At 36.7% G+C, this 27,188-nt stretch overlaps 4 protein-coding genes and 2 long non-coding RNA genes across 9 annotated transcripts; 5 read left to right on the plus strand and 1 right to left on the minus strand.

Moving 5' to 3' along the window:
- Nucleotides 1-961: 961 nt before the first annotated feature.
- On the plus strand, nt 962-2,995 carry LOC113719032 (auxin-responsive protein IAA32-like). Of its 2 annotated transcripts, none has more exons than XM_027244013.2 (4): nt 962-1,450; nt 1,880-2,116; nt 2,196-2,304; nt 2,477-2,995. In XM_027244013.2, exons 1-4 carry the CDS (start codon nt 1,306-1,308, stop codon nt 2,565-2,567), a joined length of 582 nt encoding a protein of 193 aa, XP_027099814.1. In that variant the 5' UTR covers nt 962-1,305; the 3' UTR covers nt 2,568-2,995. The 2 variants fall into 2 exon arrangements, with proteins under 2 accessions (XP_027099814.1, XP_027099813.1); XM_027244012.2 differs by having other exon boundaries at nt 968-1,450; nt 1,877-2,116.
- A 3,497-nt stretch (nt 2,996-6,492) lies between these two features.
- On the minus strand, nt 6,493-9,227 carry LOC113719025 (receptor protein kinase-like protein ZAR1). The gene is made up of 2 exons (XM_027244004.2): nt 7,619-9,227; nt 6,493-7,505 (listed from the first exon to the last, which is right to left on the minus strand). Exons 1-2 carry the CDS (start codon nt 9,087-9,089, stop codon nt 6,835-6,837), a joined length of 2,142 nt encoding a protein of 713 aa, XP_027099805.1. The 5' UTR covers nt 9,090-9,227; the 3' UTR covers nt 6,493-6,834.
- A 4,715-nt stretch (nt 9,228-13,942) lies between these two features.
- On the plus strand, nt 13,943-14,308 carry LOC140032834 (uncharacterized). The gene is made up of 3 exons (XR_011836725.1): nt 13,943-14,000; nt 14,100-14,172; nt 14,251-14,308. It is a non-coding gene; the product is annotated as an uncharacterized lncRNA (long non-coding RNA).
- Nucleotides 14,309-16,432: 2,124 nt separating this feature from the next.
- LOC113718594 (uncharacterized) lies at nt 16,433-16,885 on the plus strand. The gene has a single exon (XM_027243488.1). The coding sequence runs from the start codon at nt 16,433-16,435 to the stop codon at nt 16,883-16,885; it is 453 nt and encodes a 150-aa protein (XP_027099289.1).
- A 2,786-nt stretch (nt 16,886-19,671) lies between these two features.
- Nucleotides 19,672-20,240, plus strand: LOC113719035 (uncharacterized). The gene is made up of 3 exons (XR_011836724.1): nt 19,672-19,755; nt 19,858-19,987; nt 20,089-20,240. It is a non-coding gene; the product is annotated as an uncharacterized lncRNA (long non-coding RNA).
- Nucleotides 20,241-22,224: 1,984 nt separating this feature from the next.
- LOC113719030 (uncharacterized) lies at nt 22,225-27,185 on the plus strand. Of its 3 annotated transcripts, XM_072073616.1 has the most exons (12): nt 22,412-22,548; nt 22,658-22,742; nt 23,040-23,105; nt 23,214-23,283; nt 23,381-23,441; nt 23,521-23,574; nt 24,361-24,517; nt 24,752-24,842; nt 25,132-25,241; nt 25,818-25,924; nt 26,605-26,715; nt 26,807-27,136. In XM_072073616.1, exons 3-12 carry the CDS (start codon nt 23,081-23,083, stop codon nt 26,921-26,923), a joined length of 903 nt encoding a protein of 300 aa, XP_071929717.1. In that variant the 5' UTR covers nt 22,412-22,548; nt 22,658-22,742; nt 23,040-23,080; the 3' UTR covers nt 26,924-27,136. The 3 variants fall into 3 exon arrangements, with proteins under 3 accessions (XP_027099810.1, XP_071929717.1, XP_071929718.1); XM_027244009.2 differs by lacking the exon at nt 23,040-23,105 and having other exon boundaries at nt 22,225-22,548; nt 26,807-27,185; XM_072073617.1 differs by lacking the exons at nt 22,412-22,548; nt 22,658-22,742 and having other exon boundaries at nt 22,939-23,105.
- The last annotated feature ends 3 nt before the right edge of the window (nt 27,186-27,188 follow it).

The following is a 27,188-nucleotide window of genomic DNA, read 5'->3' on the forward strand; positions in this document are numbered from 1 at the left end:
GGTTAGGACAAAAAACCATATGTTTTCCTTGATGTATAGCACTTTAACAATCTCCTAGCTGTCAGCATCGAAGTTCCTTCAGATAGGAGTTGAATTCCTTGCAGAGATCACTATTCTACTGTAAGATAATCTCTAGAAGAACCCGAATATTTGGCCATTGGAGTTGAATATTCGTGTTTAAGATAGTTCAATGTAAGTGAAAAGCTGCAATTGAAATAACAGTGCATCGTGCTGGACACTTTGGCAGGGATAAAACTCTTTTGCGTTAGAATACCAGCAGTTATTTTGGCCTTGTTCAGGAAAAGTTATTTTGGCCTAAAATGACTCAAGCGGAAGAATACCAGCAGTCTCTTTTGCGTTTTTTATGAGCAATTCTTGTTCTTTTCATTTGTTTGATTCTTTAGAAATCAAGTTTTGATTTCAATCCCTAGTCATGAAATTAAATTTCGGAATCAATCCATTGTCAATCTTAGTTGGAGCAAAGTCGGTTCCTTTTATCATGCAGTTAGCAATAGTATTGCCGCAGCCCAAAAATCTTTGGTGTGGCCAGCTATTAGTCTGAAAACATTTTCGTGAAAAATAAAACCTCACTCTGTAGGCTGCTGCATCACGTATGTTTTGACTGCTTGATCAATTCTCATACGAAAGAAGTTGCGGATCTAAATTGCTGCTGCAGAATATTAGTGATACATGTTTTGACTGCTAGATAAATTTTCCCAGAAAAAACATTCTGGATCCTAAATTGCTGCTGCAGAATATATAGTAATGAAATTAACATGATACTAGTTGAGGCTACTGGAATTCTGGAAAAAGTAAAACATAATCGTAACGTAATGTTTGCACCATTTTGTGGGATTGATTAATCTTCTTGTGCAAGTAGTAGGTATCATGACATGCAGATACCATTCTGAGCTACCCGAATACTGACACAGAATCATGCTCGATTGCCAGCAAAGATCTCAGGCGTACTGTAGAGATGCAAAATCCAAACTTGCCCTTGATGGGATCTTCTGGCCCATCCTATCCCATCCCTTGTTCTTCTGTTCTTTTCCTAACTTCTTGAATTCTTCCATGTTATGAATGGCAGAATACATAACTACATAACTACCACTAAATGATTAGTGATGGGATAAAGGCTTTCTTGTCTTCCATGTCCCCACTTGAGCTTGCATTTCTGATGCCTGGTTTATTGCTTTGTCACCAGGTGTTTATGTCACATACACTTATAAAATGGAAAGTCATAGTCTAATGCTGTAGCAAACCCACTTTATCACTTATTCTGAGATAGTCATTTCTGCTGAATCAATGGATTCAAATGCATCAAATTACCATCTAAATCATGCAACTCTCCCCCAAGTTTATTACCAGGGGAAGGAGGCTGACAATATCATTGACTTGGGCCTTAGCCTAAGAGTTTTGCAGCCAGAGTCTTATCATCCATCTCCTCATGGTAATAGTATATAACCTTTCATAGAAGTAGGTTTATTGCTATCACTATACTCTACAAACTAGTCAAAAGAGTCATGTTATGATGAAGCAATTGACATGTCTGCAGTAGAAAGCATATGAAAGTTGTCATTTCAAAGAAGTAAAGCGTCAGTGATGACTGAGTCTGGAACGAATTGTTAATACAAGGTTTAGTTCATCACTATTTTCATACCCCTAGGAGTTTTGGTGTGGACTGATGTAGTTTGGTACCCTCTGATGCAAAATTTCCAATCCAAAACCACCACAGCATCTCAGTAATGTATATTTTCAGCATGCAACTTTTGATTGTTTTGCTGGTAATGTTACAATATACATGAAACTAGGCAATTACCAACTACAGCAACACAATATTACTGAACAGTATTATGTTTGCTATTGCCGTAAACAGCAGATGACTTTGATGTCCTGATAGACTGGCACCAGCTGCATCCCCGGATGAAAAATTCAAAGACTGATTATCCACAAAATATGGTGGGAAATCATGATGATGAAACTGAGGGAGTTCAAAGCAAGGAGCGTTGGTCATATGTGAAAGTTAACATGGATGGAGTAATAGTTGGCAGGAAAATCTGCATCCTTGACCATATGGGCTACTCTGATCTTGCACTTCAACTAGAAGAAATGTTCGGTATAGTCTAACAATCTTCAACTGCTTTTTATTATTATTATTATTTTTAAGATTCAGCGAAAGTTTTCTTATTTTCCAGGGAAACAGTCTGTGTATGGTCTGCGACTGTTCCAATCCAACTCGGAATATTCCCTGCTATATAGGGACAGAGATGAGCATTGGAGGACTGTTGACGATGTTCCTTGGAAGTAAGTTCTGTTGTCAATGAACATGGCCATTAAGCTATGAACTTCCCCTTTTCTGTCAGTACTAATTTATCTCAATTCCCATCATTTTTATAGTTCGATCAGATCAAACTAATGTATGATTAAGCATAGCAATCATATGATCCCTGACGCTCATTCTGATGATTCTCAACAGTAATTTTGTAGAAAGTGTCAAGAGGCTGAGAATTGTGCGGAAGGATGAAGCATTTAGTCCCTCTTCATCAGCATTGCTTAATTCTCTCTAACACTGAGTCTTAACAAATAGTGTGGACTAAGACAAGTTTAGGATCCACCTGCTACAACCTCAACTAAACTATTCTGGTTCTCCCTCAATGATTATCAACTTAGCAAGCTTGATCTTCTGAGTTGTTGCTTGCATTGTATTTCTTTGTATGATTTATTCTTCACCAAAATGGATTACTCAGTGACAAGCTGATGGATTGGAAACCTTTGTTTGGCTGAGAACTCTATAATTCTCGTTTATCACCATTTAGATTTGGTTGGCTATAAGATACTACTGTCTCACCAATACAGTGGAGTGACAGTTTTATCCCAAATGCTGTTGCAGAATCATTTACCCACAGAAACAGCAGTAATTCATTGTTCATTTTCAAAGTCAAAACTACAGATATCATTCTGAAGAGTGATTTCCGAACCCTTCACATGTCTTGAATTGAGGATCTTGTTAACAATTACCAGCATATATTCTAAGGCAGAGAAGACAATTGCAAAATACTTTCTCTGTTTTCATCAAGTAGTTTAGAAAACTGCAACCTTTGACTAGTGAATGCCGGATCTATTGGAGATTGTGTAGATTTTATACCTATGTGTTAGTACTATTATAGGGCGAATATTTGTTCTAAAAGCTACAAGTGCTAAAGGACAACTGTATCAACCCAATAAGCCACGATATGCCCCCCAAAAAGGAAGAACACTACAACCCCTGATCCTAGCTTCTTCTTCTTTTTTTTTTTTTTTTTTTTTTTTTTTAGTTTTTTGCTTAAATTTCTTTTTATGCCAAGTCTATCCATAATAGTGGTCTAGTTGGAAGATTACGAAAAAAAAAATTATGCGTTCTAAAATTACAACTTTCAACTCTTAGCTGGCTTACTGGGTCCTATATATATATATGTACTCTTGTATATTCCCATACATGCATTTTCCAAAGGGGTAATTTCAGAAACCTCCCTCGAGGTTTCTAACAATTTCATCTAGTACTTTTGAGGTTTTCAATATTACACTTACCTCCCTTGATCCTATAAAATGACTATAATAAACTTAATATATTAATATTTTTCATGCAATTAAATAATACGCTCCTAATCTTGTGCATAGAAATGCACCACACAATTAAATAGTCAATGGAAACAAAAACAAGATCACTTATAGAATAACTAATTATGTCCTAAACATAATTCTAACATATTACAAATTAATTTTAGCTTGGCTTGAAAGATCTAAAGATGAATAGAAAAAGATATAAGTTGAAGATTTAAATATAACAGGCATGAATTGGTACTCCGATATTTGAGGGATGAGATGTTATATTAATATAGTTAGTGAAATTTTTTAAGTTTAACAGTACTGATTTTTTTTTCTTTTGTGACTTAGATTGAGATTTTAGAATTTAAGCACTAATGGCAGCGGTGGTCATGATGATAATGGCACTAATTTGAAATGTACGAATATGAAAGTTTAAAATAATAGAGATGAAAGCGGAAAGTGGGTTTGAGATTTTGTGCATATTTCATACTTTTTTTTATAGAATTTTATAAGAAGGTAAAAGGAACTTCACAATTTCATGAGGGCAATTTGGGTTATTCATTCAAAATTTTGACCATTGAATAGTTTTTTTTAACCAAAATGGTAAATTCAAGGGAGATATGTGTAATTTTTAAAACTTTAGGGGTACTAAATGAAATTGTTAGAAACCTCAAGGGAGGTTTCTGAAATTATCCCTTTTCCAAATTTCAATCTCCAGTAGTGCCCAACTTTCCAGTCTATTCATTGAGCATGAATGACGGCCCATCATCACCACAAATTGTTGAAAAACAATTCTCAGCTCGTGATGCTGACTGCATGGAATTGACCAGAAAAATCCCAAAACGACAACCTCATCTCCTTTAAAGTCAAAATAATCCAATCAATGGAAATAACAGGCTGGACTCCTTAAAATCTTGAATACTCGCAGGACCCATTTCTTTATTCATCCAACTCGGACCACTGCCTATATTGTCCCACTTCTTCCATGCGGATGACTTGCAAATTTCCGTCCTCCATCCATAAAGGCACTTACCAACTGTATATTCTTCCATTGATGATCTCTTAAGTCTACATTCTGAATTGGACTAGGAGAAAAGGATTGCAAAGAGTTGAATACATAATATCCAATTTATTCCGTGAATTTATGTACGACAGTGTAAGTATTAATACCCTTTTCACATGTACAAATTCTTCGTGTTTACTCATAAAGGAGAAGCTCCCATTTCATGTCTTGCACTATTTAGTTCTTATATTTTAAATAAGATTGCAAAAGCAAGCTTTTTTTTTTTTTTTTTTATCTTCTCAGGATTTGAGTAATGTTCATCTCAGGACCATGAAACGTCTATTGAAGTATGGATTGAATCTTACAAGTGTAGATGCTCGACTTTAGCTGCAGATCATGATGGTGTCCCCAAACCATAGAGCCTACTCATGCCTTAACATGCTCATGCTCATTTGTAAAGGGACATCCAAGTGTCTTGTCCCTTTGCACCGACTTCACTCTTAGGCCAAATGCATCCCTTGCATAGTTATAATCCAATAAAACAGATACAACAATGATTCATCAATGTACAATATCTGGAAAGGTGAAGTTGGTAGATTGAAGAATAGGTTCCAATCTTGGTAACTATGATTTAAGTATAGCTGAAATTCATGAAACCAACTTTCTGTGTCAAGGTGAAGTTGGTAGATTGAAGAATAAGTTCCAATCTTAGAAACTATGATTTAAGTATTGCTGAAATTCCTGGAACCAACTTCTGTGTCCCAAAAGTGTAGTTACAACCGTATTTAATTAATTGTAACCCTACATAACTCAAGTATGAGGACAACGGACCTCTTTTGGGAGGCTTACTTTCGATTGATTGAAAAGTTGATAAAAAAAAATACAAGTCGAGATTTTTTTTTTTTTTTTTTAAAAAAAAGTGAACATGAAATGCGGATTAGGGGTGCTATTGAGTCGATTCGAGCTCAAGTATCATTATACTCGAGTTCAAACTCGATTAATACTAGTGCTATTCGAGGTTGAACTCGAACGAGTACGTAACATTAAACTTGAGGCAAACTCGAGAGTTGTAATTAAGTTCGAACTCGACTTGATTGAACTTGAGAATATTGCGAGTGTTTTTGAGCTCGAGCTATTCGAGTTCAAGTTTGATTTTTTGCTAAGACATGAACCCATAATAATAATTTCATAATTAAAAATTATATGTATTTTATAAATAATACAACTACTCAATTAAACTCATTGAGCACTCAAGTACTAAATTCTTATGTTCGGACTCAGACTCGCTATATAAATCGAGCAGATCGAACTCAAGCACAAACTCGAACTTTGTTTGACTGAGTTCATGCCGAGTATTTGACCAAGTTGCTCGCCCACACCCCTAATACAGATTAAGCTCACTTAGATTTAAAGATTATTTTTGGAGTTTCCAATATGTCACCAAAAGAAAGTTGATTAACTTGGAATTATACGATTTATGTACCCAAAAAAAAATAAAAAATTCGGCTAACACTTTTCCAATTCGCCAAGTCTCAAATAGAAGTATAACGCGAACCCAAATTAGCATATATACAATTAATTCCTTTTAAAATAAGAAAGTGTCTCCAAAAAAACAAAGTAATTGGCAGGCCCCCATCTGCTTAAAGGAAACATCCATTGATCAGACTATCATATTAATCCACTCACGAGGCATGTTGAACAATTCAGTTACACCAACATAGGGCCACCCTTTCATACCCAAAAAAATGCAAAAGCATGTAGACGGCCACATTTTCCAGCTGTACATTAGCGGCCAATAGTGCACTGAGTAATTTTGTATGATTTGTGCATGTTAAGTGCCATTTTTTGAACCCTATTGAACTTGTTAACATGGAAGAGAAAGAACTTTAATGCAGGAGAGGGACTACGAAAAGACAAAAGGTCTGCAATAAGAGCATGAGACAACATTCTTTGGGCAAATGCACACGTGAAAGATACAACTACTAAAATCTTTCAGTCTATGCCAGATCCACCCACATTTCGTCCCTTTCAACTGAAAGAATGTGAAGCTTGCATTTTGCATATTACACGAGAACCTACAGTAGGATATGAGGCAATAGTACAGGACATTCCAATTCCTCTAGATTGTGGTTTGACAATTTCTCCCATAATGTCAACAAATGGAGCCTAACTTTTGCAAGTTTGAGGTAAGGAAAAAAAAGAATATCACTCGGAACAAATTACATTCACAAAATTTTACATTATTCTCATTCAGAAGACACAGGTAATCTTTCCAAAGTGTCAAAGACATGCCTCATTGATGGTCTTCTATCAGGACTAGTTTGTATGCATGCCATTGCAATCTTCAGAACCGCGATCATCTCCTCTTCTTTGTCAGCATCGTCAGCTAAAAAGGGATCTAAAACATCGGATAGAGGTTTTTTCTCTTCAATGCATAGCTGCATCCAGTGAACAATGTCTATTTCAGAGGTGCCTACCTGCACTAGAGGTGATTTTCCAGTAATCATTTCCAGCAGTATCACGCCATATGAGTAGACATCCCACTTCTGTGATGGCTTGACCACTTTCAGTGACTCCGGGGCTTGGTAAAAGGACCCAATACTTGCAGCGGAAGCAACTGTGCCAACTTCCGAAGGTGCACTCCCTTGTTGCCTTTGTTGTGGCTTCTCTGAGATCATTCGACTTGACTGCAGGGTTGGGGATCCTCCGGCAATGTTAGCAAGACGTCCAAGTCCAAAATCAGAAATTTTAGGTTCCATATTTTGACCAAGCAAGATATTAGATGGTTTGAGATCTCCATGGACATACTTCTTGGGACTATACTCATGCAGATAAACCAAGCCTTTTGCAATTCCTTTCATTATCTTCAAGCGCATAGACCACGACAGAGGAGTAAAGGATACCATTCCAGGCTTTCCTGGGAACAAAGTTCACATATGAAGAATTTGAAGACAAGATGAGCAACACTGTTAAGAAGAAATATTGAAAAATAAGAATAATTCGCTCCGAGTTGTGAAGTGTTAAACTTACCATGAATTGCAGCAGTAAGGTTTCCATTTGGAATGTAATCATATATCAGTAGCTTCTCATCCACAGACCAATAATAGGCTCGGAGGGTTACTATATTAGGATGCTTTAGCTTTCCAATTGCTTCAACTTCAGTCTGAAATTCTTTAAATCTTTGTGAACCACCTTCACCAAGTCTTCTCACTGCTAAAACATGCCCATCTTCAAGCACGACCTTATATACAATGCCAATACCACTCTTGCCTAGCACAAATGCAGATGCCTTTAGAAGCTCGTCTAGATCAAATGCCACCTGAGTGTCAAGTGGCACTAGATCATACTGCTCCACATTTTCTGATAAAGTTTCTGATTCATCCTTCCTAAAGCATAAACACTCCTTCCCTCGCTTGCCTCCCTTCTCAAAACCATAGCCATCAACCCTCCTTTTGCCACAAGGACACATCTTTGAATAACAATACGAAAACAGCAAGCCAACCATGCAAATTCCAATCACATCACACACAACAATTGCAATTACAGCACTTTTACTGAGCCCTCTTCCTCTGCTACCATTCTCATCCGTCCTTTGTGGAGGGTAGTTATTAGGCAAGGAAGGATATGAAGATGGCGAACTTGGTCCACTGTCTGAACAAGGATCTTTCAATGGAGGGCCACAAAGGCCAGGGTTTCCAATAAAAGCAGTTGGCCCTCTGTTAATTAGAGCACCATTTTGTGGAATAGGACCACTTAATTTATTATAGGTGAGATCAATATAAACCTTCTCAGGAAGATTACCTAAGCTAGGAGGGATTGAGCCATCAAACATATTATGAGACAAATCAACAGTTCCTTGTAAATTAGTTAAATTTCCAAGATCACTAGGAATTGAACCGCTAAAGTTGTTATATGCAAGATCAAGTTTTTCCAACAACACCAAATTAGTCCCAAATCCATGAGGCAAAGGACCAGTATGATTATTGTGACTAAGGTCAAGGAAACTCAATCTTTTACATTGAACAAAAGAATCAGGCAGTGACCCATTAAAGAAATTCTCAGACAAACCTAGAGTTTGAAGGTAACTAAGCTTCCCTATTTCAGACGGTATCGGCCCAGAAAAGAAATTCCCAAAAAGAACCAAACTTTTCAGCCCCTGAGCTGCAAAGAGCTCACCAGGTAAGCTGCCAAATAACTTGTTATTCCTTAAATTTACGTGTCTAAGCTCAGGTAAAGATCCAAGAGAAGAAGAAAGAAACCCAGTGAGTTTCTTCTTAGGAATGCTAACAGAAACAACTTTCTGGTCTTTGCATGTTATACCATTCCAAGAACAGGGGGTTTCATCAGAATGGTTCCAACTGTTCATGGACCCTTCAGGGTCTTGCTGAATGGCATTCTTGAATGACATAAGCGCAAATCCTTCATTGTTCAAACACCCCACAAAACCATGAAAACTAAATAGACTTAAAATGAACAAAATTACAGTACTATTATCTAACATTTCCAAGAAAAGTGACCGTTGGAAATGTGTAAAAAAGGATGTGTTTTAAAGGGCTTACCTTTGTACACCAGGAAATCGAGTTGTTGCAGAGAAAGCTTAGAGAAGAACTGGGACTTGAGAGAACGTGAAGGAGAGAAAGAAAGGTCTGACAGGAAGTACTACTATTGAGAGCAGAAAAAAGAGTGATGGAGAAAGGTAAAGTTGGTTTCAGCTAGCAGAAGAAAAGAACAGGCAATATTATTGATTCTTTAGGGGGAAAATGAAAAATGGGAAACAAACGAAAGAGAAGGTTGGTGAGAGAATCTAAGCAAACAAAAATGAAAACGGAGTAAAGTTTTGTATAACTATTGAGGATGTATATTATTGCAAGTCAATAATGTATGGCTATATTTGGAGAGTGACATTTTCCCTTTTTTTTTTTGGGAATGGTTATAGTTTAGCATTAGGCCGCTCCCAAAAGCAAAAGTTCTTTGCACGAGCTCATCACGTATTCAATAATCAATACTCTACATGTATAAAGCATTTAATGTTTTTCCATGCACACAATCCAATAATCAATACTTTACATACAAATGCTTTCGGGGATGATTCTTTTCTTTTAAAGATCAATAGTGAGATTTCTCTTAACTTTTTTTTTTTTTTATGACTTCAACTTAGAACATATCAATTACAAGTGAAATACATTACCAATTAAACTCCATTTCATTATCAAACGGAAACGATACATCCCTATGGACAAATGAATTATATATAGTCTATTACTAGTACACATGCATGTAGTTGTATCTTTCTGTATTTTTACTTTGAACATCATTTTGTGAATTTGTGTATGCAATCAAACTGACATTTGTGTGTGTGTGTGTGTGTGTGTTTTTTTTTCTTACATTAGATGAAATGTCTTTAAAAAGAAGGCAAATTTCAATCAGGTTTAGCCCAGAAGTAAACAACGTTAGCATGGAGTAAAAGAAACATTTGACAGTCTGGATTTGTGTTAAAACAAAAAAGTCCCAGTCCCCTAGGACCGTTGAGGGAGGACATTGTGCAATGAGTACAGTTAATATTAAATTCACCAGGGAACTCCTTCCCAGTAGTTGCTTTGGTTCCTATAATCAACCAACCTTTTTGACTGCAAATGGTCCAATGAATTCAATATCAAAACATGCTAATCTAAGCCAGCTGCGCTTAGATTACCACATAATAGAGTATTAGTATTCCTAGTCCTAAAGCTGTCCCAAAATTGTACAGCAGTGCCCACCGCAGGTGAGAACCAATAGTGACTTTTCCTGCTATGCCTGTGACATCCTTGTCCCTCTATCTGTAGTACAGTAGCTGGGGTGCAATGAGAGCCACTACAATTATCAGTGAAAATTACACCTATATAGTTTAGATATTAAAGCAATAAATGTAGGTATGAAAATAATAAGTGTAGACATGAATTATAATTTTTGAACACAAATTTCAACAAATATGAATTTTTTTTTTTTTTTTGTGTTTTTGTATGCAATTGTACTAGCATACGGCTCCAGAGATAGTCTAGTGGTAAAACAGGCTTTTGGACTGAATAAAGTTCGAGGTTCGAATTTTTCCTTAATCTTGAATCTCTCTTGTCTAACTTGGGTGCATCGTGGGAGGTCGCGGCGTATCTCCTAATTTGATGTATCGGCTCAGATCTTAAGTGGCTCGAGTCAAGGTATATTCTAAATAAAAAAAATTGTATTAGCATACATTTATTACTTTAGTGCCTATATTTGTTTGGCTAGTATTTATTTCTACAGGGCTAAAACAAGAAAGTGGGGATGCATTGACTGACATGTGGGCTAAGAATGAAAGTAGCCGTTTGTCATGATGAGTAGCTGAGAATTTTTAGATAGGGAAGTAGAATATAAAATAATTAAAGAAATCACACCATTTAAAGATCATTTAATTATTCTTCGTGGCCCAGAGAGTAAATAAAAGTTATTCTTTGCTGTTAAGAAAAATAAAATTGTGTTTCTTTTTCCCCTCATAACTCAATCTATAATTATCAATTCGTGATTATTACGCTGTACCATTGAAAGCTACCAGAGGACCAATTCAAAGCCGTTGCAGGAATGGGATGATGATGCCAAGGACTCAAGAATGAGCTTTTGAATAAGGATATTCTATCTTGTAGCTCCAATAACGAAAGAAACCATCCATTATCATGCAAAGAATGCGTCCATAAAGGGTTTCTTTTTTTGGGTCAAAATAAAACTATTATATCTTTTAGGGAATGTACACTTAATGCTGAATTTATAATGTAGTAATCCATACGAATAAATTTTATACTGACATTTGTATCCATGATATATGTGTATATGTTGAATTTTAAATTCAAAATTTGTATAGTTATTATTCATCTAAGTATTGATCGTGTATACATTGTCAGTATATAAAAAAAAAATTAATTCATCATTTTTTTTTGAAACCGATAATTTTCTTTTCGTTTGTCAGAAAGATTCAAGCCACTTGATCAACATCACCAAATTAATTTCCTTTACAATATGGTAACTAAATTAATTTACTAAAGTGCTACAATTCTTACACTGAAGAGTACCAACTATATATATATTTTTTTGGCTGTGAAATAATCAACACATCGGCAGATAAATATGGTGGAATCTGGAAAGGTAAACCAAACAACTAACAGAGCCCAGAAGACGACTTGAATTAATCCTTTTCAGACAAGCGTGATTGGAGGCGGTCTACACTCTTTTAAAAAAAGTGTTGAAGATTGCTCAACTCCGCCGAAGAAATCACCAGGCAAAAGCAAAAAATGTCCAACTATCAAAGTATATCGACACAGACATTTGGACCAGACAAAACTCCCGTAAATAACGAATCTGGACTTGGACTTTGGAAACCTGATCGTACTGTTTTTAGTTTGAGTTTCTCGGAAGCAAAAAGATTTATGACCTAAGAACAAGAGGGAATTCCCCCCCTCCTTTTTTTTTTTTTAACCTTTTTACTCTTTCTTAACTAAAGTTTTCAAAAGATGAAGCTTTACATATTACTCCTATGGTTTTGACTCCATTTGCTTGTGGATTATGACTCACAAAAAGATTTATGACCTAAGAACAAGAGGGAATTTCCCCCCTTTTTTTAAACCTTTTTACTCTCTCTTAACTAAGTTTACAAAAGATGAAGCTTTACATCCTAATCCTAACTATATATAAGAAGCACTTGCACTTCTATGTGTGTGTGTATAGATATATATATGTATTATATCCATGTATAAGAAGCCTTGTTCTCATTTCACTCTTTGTACTTCAAGCTCTTGTATGTTGCTTTCTCCTTACTCTTGTACTATACATATATAGTACTGTTTGATCCCACTATCCATTTGGAATTGTTAGTGCATTTGTTTATTTACGTTATTACCTTTTGTAGATGCTTTGTTGTGGCTGCAGCCTTAGAATTGCATGCTCTTTATAGCCATTTTGTATGGATTTGACCAAGGTTCAGCACTTACAACTTTAGCGGGTTGTGAAATTACTCACGTGGACAAGCATCTTGGTTGTTATATGGATAATGTTATGATAACAATGTGCATTATAGTAATTCCACACTAAATTAAGCAGAACTAATTATTGGAAGGCCGTGTACTACAACTTTCATCTTCAACATGCACCGCTCTATTTTGTATGCTGTTATGCACTGCTTTTAGCTTTCAGCTTCAGCCTGTGTTTTGCTCCTCTGGTTTCTCAGTGCTTCCATTGCCGGTATCATTCAATTTGCACTTTATTTCAAATGTTCATTTCCCCTTGGATCGTTTGCTTTCATGCATCTCTCAAGTCTTTCTTGCTTTGTCATTCATATTGCATTAGTTTCTGTTCGCACTTTTGTGCTTATGAGCTATAGCATTTGCTTGCATTTCTTATGAAATCTTCGTATGAATGAAGTTAACAGGTTTTTTGCCCATAGTAATAGTTAGTTGCAAACCAAAAATGCTATTTGTTTGATCGAAGGAGTATGTTTTACTTTTGGAGGCCTGCTTAGCATATACCAGTTGGAATATGCTCTTATTTCTTTTTTGTGTTTCTTTCATAGCAGCGGAACGTTTGCTTACCTGCTGTTTTTGGTTACCTCAGTGAGTATTTCAGTCCTTTTTCACTTTTATTGTTGCATATTGCGTTTGCATGGTTATTTTTCATGTTCATCAGTAGGTGCAGACTCCAAGTTAATGCTCGCCTTTCATTTTGTTTTCTGCTTTTTGGTTGGCTTATTGTCATTTTATGCATCAAACTTACCTATGAGCCTATCTAGACTAAGCATAAGTGAAGAAGATGTTGAAAATAGAAAGGCTAGGAAACTTAGGCAGAATGAACAAGCAAGAAATAGGTATGCTATGCTCTCTCTCTGCTGAAGAAAAAGAAATTCGACGTGCAAAACAAAAGAGAGGCTTATCATAGAAGAAAACAGACGAACTTGGTTTCTGTTGGTGCTCCTGATCAACTAAATGAGGTGGTCAGCTCTTGCGTGCTACGGCCATTGCCCATTGGACAACCAGACAATTCTCAAAGTCATGAGAAATTGAAAAACAATATATCTCAGAATTCTCCACTTATCACACAGGTATCCAATGATTGCATTTTTCTTGGTATTATTTTCCGTTGTATAATAAATCACACTTTATATTACTTTTAATTTAATGTGTTTTGTACCTGTATAAGGATCAAAGTCAAAGAAATCAACTTCTCAAAGATGTACACGATCTGCTGCTTCAGTAACTCCTGGTTTGTCTTCACTCAATTTATGCAATAGTTTAGATAGCAGTGTTAGCTGCCATCACGACTAACAGTATGCTTTGCTGTCTTTCTCCTATTACAGGTGAGCCTCCAATCTGCAGCGAGCGTTATAAGTATCTTTATGAATCTTTACAGCATGTATCAGGTAATTTTCTCATGCTTTATAATGCCTTCAGTGATGTTTCCACTTTATCCTATAGTGATGCAGATATTCAAATGTAACCAAGCATTTGCTTTTTATCAGGACTGCCAAGCTTTGTTTTGTGACAATCATGTTGCGAAACACTCTTCAGGTCATGTGAATCATCAGCCAACAGGTATTACTAAGCTTTTGCAGTACCAAAGTTTTCTTCGTTAACAATATATGTGCACTTACTTTGCCAATTACTTTGTAGCAAATACTGGTGAACATAGCCGGCCTCATAATTCGAGAAGCAGAAAGGCTGCAGGAAGAAAAGGTTGTTCTAGCTTTACTAGCCTTCTTAGTAAGGCTTTATTAAATTTATTGTCAGTAAATGAATTTAATGGCAATTTTATCTATGCTGATATTTTATGTTTAATTTGTAGGGAAACATGCATTCATTGGAACAGAAGCTTTAGAATTCATACCTACTGCTTCTGATACTTTGCCATCACAGGCTGACTGCAGGTATTGCGGAGCCAAGAAGTTTTATTCTGAAACTGCAAGCTTTTGGTGCTCTGATGGAGATGATGTATTGCATCAAAATGGGCTACCTGATGTCCTTATTGAACTCTACACTGGACACACTGAAGAAGCAGTGTACTTTCGAACACATGTCAGAACATACAACTGCTTGTTTGCTTTTAGCTTCGTTTGGTGTCCACTATGACAAGGAACTCTGCAAAAGGACTAATGGAATATACACTTTCAAACTGCAAGGACAAACGTATCATTTTTTTAACGACTTGATGCCACACGGTGGTTCCTGAATGTACTTACAGCTATATTTCCATGATACAGATCATGAGCTTCGCAACAGGCTTGCAGTTTCTGAAAAGCTTACTGAGAGTATTGTTGTTAAAATTATGGATATGATGAAGGCTAATCCTTATGCATGCTTCTTTCGTAGCCTCAGAAATGTTCCTAACTTAGATTCCTGTCAGATTGTTCTAAAGACACACTGCGACAGCGATCAAAGAGTCTTCAATGAGCCTAGTGTATCTCAAGTTGCCGCTTTGTGGGTTGAAGGAGACGAATCAAATAGTGGATATGCTAGACACATTCAAGTTTACACTAAAGATGGACAGCCACGACGAGTGCAATATTACTACGGATGTTATGACGCATTGCAGTACCCATTGCTGTTTGCATTTGGAGAAACAGGATGGCATCCAGGCATTAAAAGATCTGAAAGACAAAATCCCAAAAAATGCAGAAGAAAAGAAAGAAAGAATGCAAATCTGCTGATGAAATGATTAATATGGAAGAACAAGGTTAGCAAAATTACATATTTGCATTATGAACTACATGAATTAGTATCTTTACTTTATAGATTGAAATGCTTTACCCTTACTGCTACTCATATATCAGTTCACTTTTTATTTTTAATGGCCAGCTTCCAGACCATTTGACTGCTCAAATGAATATGTTTCTTGGTTCTTGTTCAGAAGATATGCTGATTCAATGGTTCTTGTTCAGAAATTTGGCCGGCCTGATATATTCATTACCATGACCTGCAATCCTTCATGGCTAGAGATAAAACTAACATATGTTATCCACTGATGAAGCTCATAACAGACCAGATCTTCTATCTCGAGTATTTCATTCAAAGCTTCCAAGTTCTGAAAGATGAATTATTCAAAAAGCAAATTTTTGGAGCTGTTGCTGCTTACACCTATGTTATCAAGTTTCAGAAACGAGGCCTGCCACATGTACATATGCTTATCATCCTTCAACCAGCATCAAAGTTGTACACCACTGAGGCACATGACAAGATTTTTTCTGCTGAGATTCCTGACGAAAATCAAAACAGACCACCATTCAATATGGTGAGAAAGCACATGATGCACGGACCTTGTGGCCATAAAAATCCCAATAATGTCTGCAGGGATGGTTCACCAGTCAGAAAGTGCAATAAGAATTATCCTAAACGGTGGGCTGAAAAAACATCGCATGGAGATAGTTCGTAACCTACATACAAGAGAAGGAAGAATGGTCGAAAAGTTATCATTCGAGATCACCAGCTAGACAATAGATGTGTTGTACCTTACAACCCATACCTATTGGCCAAATTTGATTGTCGCATTAACGTTGAACTTTGTTCAAGTGTTAAAGCTGTCAAATACATTTATAAATACATACATAAGGGTCATGACAGAATTCACTTTTGCATTAATGCTGATCGTGCTGCTGCCTCTTCTGCTCCATCAGTATCTGCTAGCTCAACTACTTCAGCCACTCCTTCAGTGTCTGATCCGGTGGATGAAATCAAAGATTACCAGACAGGCAGATGGGTTTGTGCTGTTGAAGCAATGTGGCGTATCTATCTTCTTCCTCTAAGTGAAATGCATCCATCAGTCATTCATTTATAAGTTCACTTAGAGAACTTCCAATCGATGAGCTTCACAGAAGATCAAGATTTACATGAGCTTTTAAGTAATCCTTTTGCGAAGAGAACCATGCTTACTGAATTTTTTCGCACGAATTCAACTCATGATTTAGCCAAGAGCCTGAAGTGCACTTATAAAGAATTCCCTGAACATTTTTTTTGGTATCCTGGATCAAAAGCATGGTCACCTCGAAAACAGAAAGACACAATTGGAAGATTAGTCACAGTTAATCCAATTGAAGGCGAACGTTACTGTCTCCGTTTATTGCTGCTGAATGTCAGAGGGCCGACTTCATTTAACGACTTGAAAACTGTTAATGGCGTCTTAGTTGATACTTTCAAAGAAGCTGCAGTTCTTCGAGGCTATTTTCAGTCAGACAACAGTCAGGAACAATGCTTACAAGAGGCTGCAGTATACCACATGCCATATACTTTTAAGACGTCTATTTGCCACTCTTAGTTTTCTCGCCTCCAGAAAATGCAAGGCATTTATGGCTAAAATTTCAACAATATATGTCAGAAGATTATCAGAGAGCAGGGAACTTAACGGACAAGGAAATTGAAGCAAAAGTGTTACAACAAATCAACAATTTCCTTAGAATCAATGGGTAAGAACATCAACTCCTATGCATTAGTGCCCAGAATACTCAAGTTTGATGGCCTGACAAAAGATACCAGAGATACTCTTAGTGAATTGAACATTACAGTCTCAGAAATTGATTCAGCTTCAGTTTCTCAACTTAATACTGACCAAAGAACTGCATTCAATACCATACTTGAAGCTGCCTACGTCAATAAACGAGGCTGCTTTTTCCTAGATGGACCTGGTGGCACCCAAAAAACATTTTTATATAAAGCTTTACTCGCTGATGTAAGATCAAAAGGCTTTATAGTGCTTGCTACAGCTTCTTGTGGAGTGGCTGCCTTGATTTTACCTAGAGGAAGGACAGCACATTCAAGATTCAAAGTACCTATCGATTTAAGTGCTGAAAATATGTGCAAAATCAGCAAACAAATTGCACTTGCTGACCTCCTGCGACAAGCAAAATTAATCATCTGGGATGAAGCACCAATGACACACAAAACTGCTATTGAAGGAGTAGACAAGATGTTCAAGGACATTATGAGTTCAACAGAGCTCTTTGGATCGAAGGTTATAGTATTAGGAGGTGACTTCAGACAAGTACTTCCAGTGGTAACAAAAGGATCAAAAGCAGACTTTATTCAGGCAAGCATTGTAAATTCCTACATTCGGCCACACTTGCAAAAGTTACGGCTCACACAAAAACATGAGGGCGATATCAGATCCTGACTTTACCAGTTATCTGCGACGCATTGGTAATGGAGCTGAACCTTGCATTGATAAGAACAACATCAGAATTCCACGACCTTTACTTCTACCATACAAGACTGAAGAAGAATCTGTTAGTGCTTTAATTAAATGTGTTTCCTGACCTAAATGCCTTCACTGTTCATTACTTTTCTCTAGTGAACAGGACTTTACTAACAAGAAGAAATGACTTCATCGACGAGCTGAATGAAACACTAACAGAGACGTTTCCAGGACATGCTTGTCAATATATCAGCAGAGACAAAGCACCTGAATTAGTGAACAAACAATGTTCGAAGATTTCTTTAACAGCTTGACTCCTACTGGATTCCCGCCTTATAAATTAACTTTGAAACCAAACTCACCAATCATTCTGCTTAGAAATATAGATCCTCCAGGAGGTCTTTGCAATGGCACAAGACTTATATGTAAATCTTTAAAGCCTAATATTATACATGCCATCATTAGCACAGGCGAACATATAGGCAAAGAAGTCTTTCTGCATAGAATCTCTCTTTTCGAGTTGAGAATGACCCTGATTGCCCTATTTCTTTTGAGCGTCATCAGTTCCCTGTTAGATTATGCTTTGCAATGACTATAAATAAATCTCAAGGTCAAACATTAGATTTTGTTGGTATTTATTTACGTGAGCCTGTGTTCTCACATGGACAGATATATGTAGCAATCTCAAGAGCTAAAAACAATAAAGCTGTGAAAATACTCATAAGACCATCAGTTTTTGATACAAATACAGATGATTCGACAGAAAATGTTGTTTATACAGAAATCCTAGAATTAGCATTAGCATGATATCTTATATGAGTAGCTGCTTTTCCATACAGTCTGATCATCAATGCAGAAAATATAGTATTCATGATGCATGCAAGTCTTTCAGTTATTTCTTACACTGTGCAATATATATTCATATCACTTTCACAGATGGGAACAAACTTCACTGCAATTAATAAAATACTTCCTGGCATGAAAGACTGGACCTGTAAAGTTCAAGTCATTCAGAAGCATAGGATTCAGGTGTCGAAAGCTGGCAACAGATATCAAAAGTTGCTCCTCATGGATGATCAGGTAATACCATATTCGAATACTTACAACGTGAAAACTTCAGTACTAATACATCTTTAATTCACCTCATTCAACTCTCAACGACAGGGAACAAAGCTTGAAGCTCTTATCTATAACTCAGACATTGAGTTCTTTAGAGCTTTATTTCAGTTATATAACAAATACCTCGTCTCAAATGCAAAAGTGAAGTTTGCCTCAGCAGACTACCGTTCAACTGAAAAGGAATGCAACTGGATCATAGACAATTCAACAGTTGTTCAGCTTGTGACTGATACCGATTCACTAATGATTACTCCAGTGCTTAACTTCACTGATTTCAAAAAGTTTCGTCAGTACATAGATATCCAATCTGAAATAGGTAAATCGTACTGCATTTCTACAATAGTGAAACATTTTACTGTTCACAGAGACTGACACGCAGAATTTCCTTTCTTTCACAAAAAAATAGATGTCCTGGCAGCTGCTATTCAAGTGCAACCAAGAAATAACAGAGGAACCACACCTCTGAGAAACATAATTGTGATCGATCAAGGGTAATACTTTCAAAATGCATGCAAAATCGCATCATTATTGCAGAACTAATCATAAGTATGAATGCATGTAATAACCATAACCTCTATATAGCTGCATACCAACGATCCTAACTTTATGGGGAGCTTACGAGCTAAATGAAGGACAGGCTATTGCAGATATCATTGATTCACAGCCAATTATTGCAGCATTGAAAGTTAAGGTTTCCTCTTATCATAGTAAGAATCGACACTATCGATCACCTCACTTACTTGGAATTCAAAATTTACACAATAATATGTACCCTTTAATTACTGTCTTTCATTTGCAGCTGTGAACCTCAGCACAAAGCCAGGAAGTGCGATTCTCATTAATCCTCCAATTGAACAAGCAGCAACAATAAAGTCATGGTACTTGTTATACTTACTACTCCATTTTAAATTCTGCTATTATTATGCACCCATTAATAGTCATCATACTTGTTATACTTACTACTCCAGTTTTAATTCCAGGATTCAAGACAACCGTGCAAAAATTGAACAGATGTTGCTTGAAAAAACTTATGAGAATCGTGCCGTCCTCTTGCCAATGCCACCTATTGAAGAGCTCACATCAATAAGAGACTTCTTGAACTTGCCCCTGGTACCACAATCACATTACCTATCTAATCTTCATCACAGTACTCAAATCTTTATCTTGCTGCTCTAATTAGAAGTCTAAAAACATATATATCAAAATTGCAGCAAAAATCCTGTTGGTTACAAGGCACACCAACTCTGCTAGATAAAAGTCAAAAGCTCTGATATAATGCATGTCCTGGATGCCATAAATCTCTTCGGATGTCTCCACAGCACTTAATTATTTGCACTTCATGCCAGAGACAGATTAGAGTCGAGCCAAGGTAATCAGTTCATTACATCAACAATTTTATTCAACTTTGAAACTTGAATCTCAGTAGAACAGGGACCACCACAGTCCCTTTGCCTTGTGTTATTACCCTCTATACATGCTCTGTTGTGGCTATAGCATTAGAGTTGCATGCTCTTTATAGTCAGTTTGTATCGATTTATACTGCTGCTCACATACATCTGCTTATTAATAATTTGCTTCTCTTATGAAACAGGTGTAGATTAACTGTTAACTTTGCTAACTGCTCTGGCTCAATGACATTGGATCTATATGGACAAGATGCCGAGCAACTACTGCCATTCACTATAGCAGAAATTCAAGACCAAGAGGAACAAGTAAGCAACACATCCACTAATTAATACGTTGAAATATATATTACTCTCATAACATACAAAACCAACCAACTAATAGCTTCTCAGTTTCAAATACATGTTACTATAAAAAACATATTAATCTACTTCATTATTTCAGGGTTCCCTTGACTATAAAGCAATAGAGGAAAGCATTAACAGCTCCATGATTGTTTGCTTCGTCAAAAAGACCGAAAAATCATTTGCATCATCCTCCACTGAAAAGTATACAGCCATTATAGCGCACAAGCTGAACTTGGGAGAAATTGAAGCCAGAGGACTGCCACCAATATATACTGATGCAGAGAGTTCAACAGCAGCAGAAACAGCAGCAATGCATGCTAAATCGACAACAGCACCAACTGAAAACACTACAAATTCATCTGGAGATCATGACAACAAACTTGAGGCAGAACGCCTCGCTACACTGAAAATAACAGAAAGCCCTACCAAGAAACAAAAGACCACTGCTGAAAAAGTGAAGGAAAAAGACGCCATGGCCTAACAGAATTAATAGCCACTAATTCCTTCACCATTTTTCCAGCCAGCACACTTTTGCAGATTCAATGGATCTAAACTCCGGCTCTTAAGCCATAGTTTTTGCAATGTATGTTTTGCAGATTCACTGATGTCCACTGAAGTTCTTAACTGCCAACTTTTGACATCCGCCAACAATAGATATAAAATACTTTTGCTATCATAACAATGTCATCCTATTAACCAACACTCAAATTTTGTTACCTTCCCAAATTCACTCATCTCAGCTACACCTCTTCTAACAACATGAATTTCCTCATTCTTATTAAATGTTTCCTGATTCTTATTAAATGTAATCCAAAACTTTCCACCTCAATTTCTTAACAAAATCAACCTTTACATATATACACAGGCACCATCGTCCGCGCATCGCGCGGAAACCCCCCCCAACTATGACTCCATTTGCTAGCAAATCTACTCTACGTAAACAGAAATGCACTGACGATGACCACGACGACGACAACATCACACATATAACATACATATATATATATATATATCTTCGTGGCACATAAGGGAGTAGAACCCAAGAAATGTATGTGGTTCTGGTACATTCACAAGGGGGCAAAATTCATTGTGTGCGCTATCGAAATAAAGAAGAATCAAACCATATTTTTATTTTCTTTAAAAAAACATATTTTCATTCTAGAAAACTGACCATATTTTAGTCAAGCAAGAGTTTGACTCCATCCATCTAAAAAAAGATGATATTGAGTAAAAAAAAAGGTTGAGTTGGCAAGAAATGTTTCAATCATTAGAATTATTGATATCAAACCCAAAATTTCACTTTTCAAAATAAGACTTTTTTTTTAAAGGATTTTATTTTTCTTTTTTTTTTTGAATACGATAAATTTTATCTTACATCTATTCCCACTTTATTTTAATATAAGAAATTTTTTTCGTAGAGAGATAGCGAGAGCATCCAAACCTGAAATACTAGGCCCAATAGCAATTACCCAACATCTGGGTCAGAAGCCCAATCCCAAGAAACACCACCGGCAACGACGTCGCATTGAACAAATCAACACAGAAACGGCGAGGGGTAGCGTGAGAAATGGGCATCCCCACGTACAAAAAATAAAATAAAGTAAAAATGGCATCCCAAATTCCCCACGCGCGGAGTGAAGATTGTGAAATTAGTGAGTGAGGTCAAGCAGTCAACAAACTTCCCCGTCATATCTGGGCTTCCGATACTAAAACGACATCGTCTGGACGAGTATGACGGACGGCTCCATGCGAGCTCTCGTAGGATCCATACACTCTTGTCCTACTCAGGCCGTTCTCTACATCGCCGGCGGCGCCTCGCAGGCGTTAGGGTTGTTGTTGTCGGTCCCCGGAGCATCAAATACGGTACTGGAAGCCGTAGTTCCGTATTCTGGAATGTCCATGATTCAATTGCTCGGCAAGGTCAATTTCATAATGATCCCACTTAATATCTACTTTTATCATCTCCATTTCTCAGAGTTTAGTTCTATAAGTATTTGGTAGTATTTGATTACTTGTTGTGAATGAACAGGTTCCAGCTCAATTCGCTAGTGCCAAGACGGCGGAGGAAATGGCACTCTTGGCTTATAATAGAGCTTTAAAGCTTTCTAAACCAGGTTCTATTTCCGAAATGAATTTTGTATTTTTTTTCTTTTTTTCTACGTTCGGTATATTCAAATTTCTAAAGTTTCTGTATAATATAATAAGCGACAAGATGCTGACACTGGTGGTCTGGAAAGTCCAGGAACATAGGAGGTTGTATCTGTCAATCGAGCTCAATTGCTCAAGCTCCATTGGTCATAATGGGCCAACCAACTTCACTTTTGAACAGTCTTACCCTCAAATTTTACGTACGGAGTTCTAGTAATATATTCTGTTGTTGTCATTCTTGCCAATTTATGTTAATGATGCAGGCAGTTTTTTCCTTGTTGTGCTGAAAGGCTTTAGTAGTTAGATGACTTTCCTGGATGCGTCTGCAGGTCTACCTGGGGCTATTTTGTTTTCTTTTTCTTGATTCGTAGCGTTGTTCTTGAATTATCAATCATTTGTTATATTGGTGATGCATCTTGGTTTCAATGATTAAATAGGTTCTCCTGTTCTGGGAGTCGGTTTTACTGGTTCTCTAGCTAGCACACGCCCCAAACTAGGAGATCATAGGTATCTTACAGGATGCAGTTTCTTTTTTGTTAGAAGAATGAACTTTTTTGTCTTGCATAGGTTAGAAACCTGAACTCCGGCCTTGCCTCATTTATAGGTTTCACTTGTCAACTAGAACATCTGACCAGCTTTGGGTATCAACGGTTACTCTGTCAAAGGTACTGCAAGATTAACTTTGCTTTTCCTTCTGGGAGGTAACTTCCTCAAAACATTCAACTGGGCTAATGAATAATTTAGGGTTTGCGCACTCGTGAGCAAGAAGAAACAGTCTCAAGCCAGTTCTTACTCAAGGTGAGTGAAAGTTTTTTAAGTTGAAAGTTGCACATTTAATTCTTTTGTGATTTTTCAGGAGTAATGTGCTGAGTAAGGTCTGAAAGAGGTGTTGGTGCTGGTCGTCTGATATTTTAGAAATGTGATTTGAGTAGTATCTAAGTTGTTAGCACCAATAAAAGTGCTTTTTAAAAAGTTGAAGATGCTTGACTACAGAAAATTTGGTATAATAATGTCTTATCAGATGCCATTTACTAGTACGGGCCATATCTGATGGGACGACTTGACTGTGGGTGTGAAAGTATTTTCTAAAGCTGCTTTTGGTTCTTTATTAGAATTGGAATTGCATCATATGCAAAGTAAACTTCTATAGAGACAGTTTTTTTTTTCTGTTGGACAACCAAACATAGCCTAGGATTACATTTCACCGTTTACCTATAGGTGCTTAGTGATTTCATCTTATTGCTTCAAAGAAGTGAGTGTAAAAAGTCATGTTAAGAGAACTTTGATACAAATCAAAATTTTCTTCTGCACAAGTCTCAGTGGATGTGCTTGATAGATATATATATTATGACCTAAAAGCAGTTTTATCCATGGCATGGCCTCAGGTGCTGCTGGCGTACATTCAGTAGAATTGCCTAGAAATGGAATTTTCATATCCACACTTTGTTAAAATTTTTGGTCCAGTTTTTCCAAGAACTTTACACTCCATAATTATCCTGACTGATTGGTTCATTAATTCTCATTTGGTCAAAATTGAGTCTCTGTCACTTTATGTAATTGAAAAATTTTATGATGTACTTATAGGGAATTGCCAAGGCTTGCAAGGTTGAGGCAACCTATGTTTCTGAGCTAAATGAATCTGAAGTTCCTGATGAATATGAAAGCAAATTTGATGAAGATCAAGAATTAGAGCAAGTTATAAATGGACAGATTTGCTTTAAGGTCTATCCCTTTTCAAGTGGTATGATTTGAACTGTTAGAAATAGTCTTAGCAATGTGGATTGTCCACCACAATTTCCCCATTGCACTTGGGTTATAAAAGCCTCATCTGTTTGAAACATTTACTAACAGTTGAGGTTGCATTTTGGTGGCTGGTGAAATTGGGTGGAGAATCTACATTGTATCTTCAAATTGTATAATTTCCACTAAGTGATCTACTTTCTAGACCGCTGTTGTGAAGTAAAACATTTTGCAGATATTGCTAATACGAAACGGAAGATTATTCTATCTGGTTCCTTTAATCCTTTACATGAAGGTCACCTAAAGCTCTTGGATGTTGCAATTAGGTAAATCTGTCTATTCTTGCAACTGTCCAGTTCCAATATTGTGACTCATGGTAATATGATTACATTATAGAAGATCTTTTTCAGAAGGCAAGTCCAGTCATAAAACGAACAGCATTAGATGGAGGTTCAATGTCACGTGAAACAGCATGAAGTGCTTCCAGTTTTTGTCAGTTCATTTAGACATAAATGAGATGATATTGTCTTAGGATAGTTCCGTGCGCAACCGTATCACTATTAGGTTTATGTCCTATTGTTTCTGATGTTTACATAATTTATTTTATATATGCAGCATATGTGGGGATGGATACCCGTGCTTTGAATTGTCCGCCATAAATGCTGATAAACCTCCTTTGACAGTATCTCAAATCAAAGAACGTGTCAAACAGTTTGAAAGAGTTGGTAAGTCTGGATCGTTTGGTTTCTATACTTAAGTTCAGAATCAATGCTGTGTGTGCATTTGAAACCATCTGACAAATTTTCCTTCTAAAATGAATCACCTTCTGAAGATTAAACTTTTATTATGGAAATTGGTAGTTGATGTCAAAGCCTTTTGTGTCTCCCTATAATTGAACCTTGGAATAGTGGTTTTCATTATGACTAAATTTGAAGCCTGTGTGCATGTGCATGCAGGAATATGGCAGTGGATAATAGCTTGATTACACCAGGCTTAGGCACAAGGAACATTAGCTTTGTCATGGAATTGGTTAGGGTTGAAAGTATCTTAAATTGATTTGCTGAATTTGGTTCTCCCGTTACATGGATCCAAAGTTGTTCTGTTAGTATTTGTAGATTTGTCATTTGAATGCTTCTGAAATCCCCACCCAGGTTGGGGGGGTGCAAAAAGGAAATTTTCTTTTCCAAGTGTTTTGGAATTTGTCAGAATACTTTCTTTGTAGGGATCACTGGGCTACACCGTTGCCATATTTTTACATTACTTATTAAATGGATGCTAATTGCTTTCATATGTGCATTCAGGAAAAACAGTCATAGTATCTAATCAGCCATATTTTTACAAGAAAGCAGAGTTCTTTCCTGGCAGTGCTTTTGTCATTGGTGCAGATACAGCAGTGAGATTAATCGATGTAAGGACCTTTAATATATAGCAGGAGTCTGTGAAATTTACTATGTAGCCTTGTCCTTTCCGTTACTGGTTTCTTTACTGTATTTTGGGTGTTCAATAGTTTATGTAGTTCAATACCTTTTTTTTTTTTTTTCAAGCAACTATTTAGGTTGTATGTCATCATTGCAGCTTTAGTTGTTATTTTGGTTCCAATTGTGTATCTGAGTCTTATCCTTACCAGTATATCTAGTTTTTATCTACCGGTTGATTTAACTTCCTCAATTTGGTTTTCTACTTTTATCTTTTGATTTACCTTCCTCAATTTAGTTTTTATTTTGGTTCCAAGTGTGTACCTGATTCTTATGCTTACCAGTATATCTAGTTGTTATCCTCAATTTGGTTTTCTACTTATGTTTATCATTTTTCTGGTTACAATCATAAGCTCTCTCTCTCTCTCTCTTCTTGGTAATAGGATAGATATATTTTTTCTTATCTTGTGGTGCGGAATATGTTTTAATAAGTGGCAAACTTTCTGGAGTAGCTCTCTCTCTCTCTCTCACGCGCGCGCGCAAAATAGAATAGTGATCTTGTTATGCTAATAAATTCTGGTGTCTGTGGATTTTAATTTTGCATGCAGTAATGTGTTTCTGTGAAAGTTTGCAATTTCTTTTGCCTTAATGTTTGGAAGTTGCTGATTTTCAGCCGAAATACTATGGGAACGATTATGCAAAGATGTTGGAGATACTCATCGGGTGCAAAAACACTGGATGTGTTTTCCTTGTTGCTGGCCGAAACGTAGATGGTGTTTTCAAGGTTAGATTACATTTCAAAAAACCTTTCCATACCCTGGAGTTATTGTGATGACTCGTCTTATAAACTTGTACCCTTTCGCGGTCTCTCTTAGGTACTTGAGGATTTTGACGTACCAGAGGAACTGAAAGGCCTGTTCATTTCCATACCAGCAGATACATTCCGCCTGGACATTTCATCAACTGAAATTAGGAGAAGTCGAGGAATGTGAGAATTCTTGTCGCGTAAATTTTTACCCACAGCTATATCTTGGCTTGTGCCTGTTTAAAATATTTATTGTATCTAGAAATGATGAAGGACTACACAGTCTCATTGTACCCCAAATTGTTCAAATAAGCTGGATAGTGTGTGAAGAAAGAGTAGGAAAGTAATAGAATTAACACCTAAAGAAATTTACAGCTGAGAAGAATCCTTGTAAACTCAAGTCTTACGTTCTGTACTTGTATGCAAGATCCATGGTGGTGTTTGGGAAATGT

Source organism: Coffea arabica, unplaced genomic scaffold (genome assembly GCF_036785885.1).
Source record: "Coffea arabica cultivar ET-39 unplaced genomic scaffold, Coffea Arabica ET-39 HiFi ptg000200l, whole genome shotgun sequence".
NCBI lineage: Eukaryota > Viridiplantae > Streptophyta > Magnoliopsida > Gentianales > Rubiaceae > Coffea > Coffea arabica.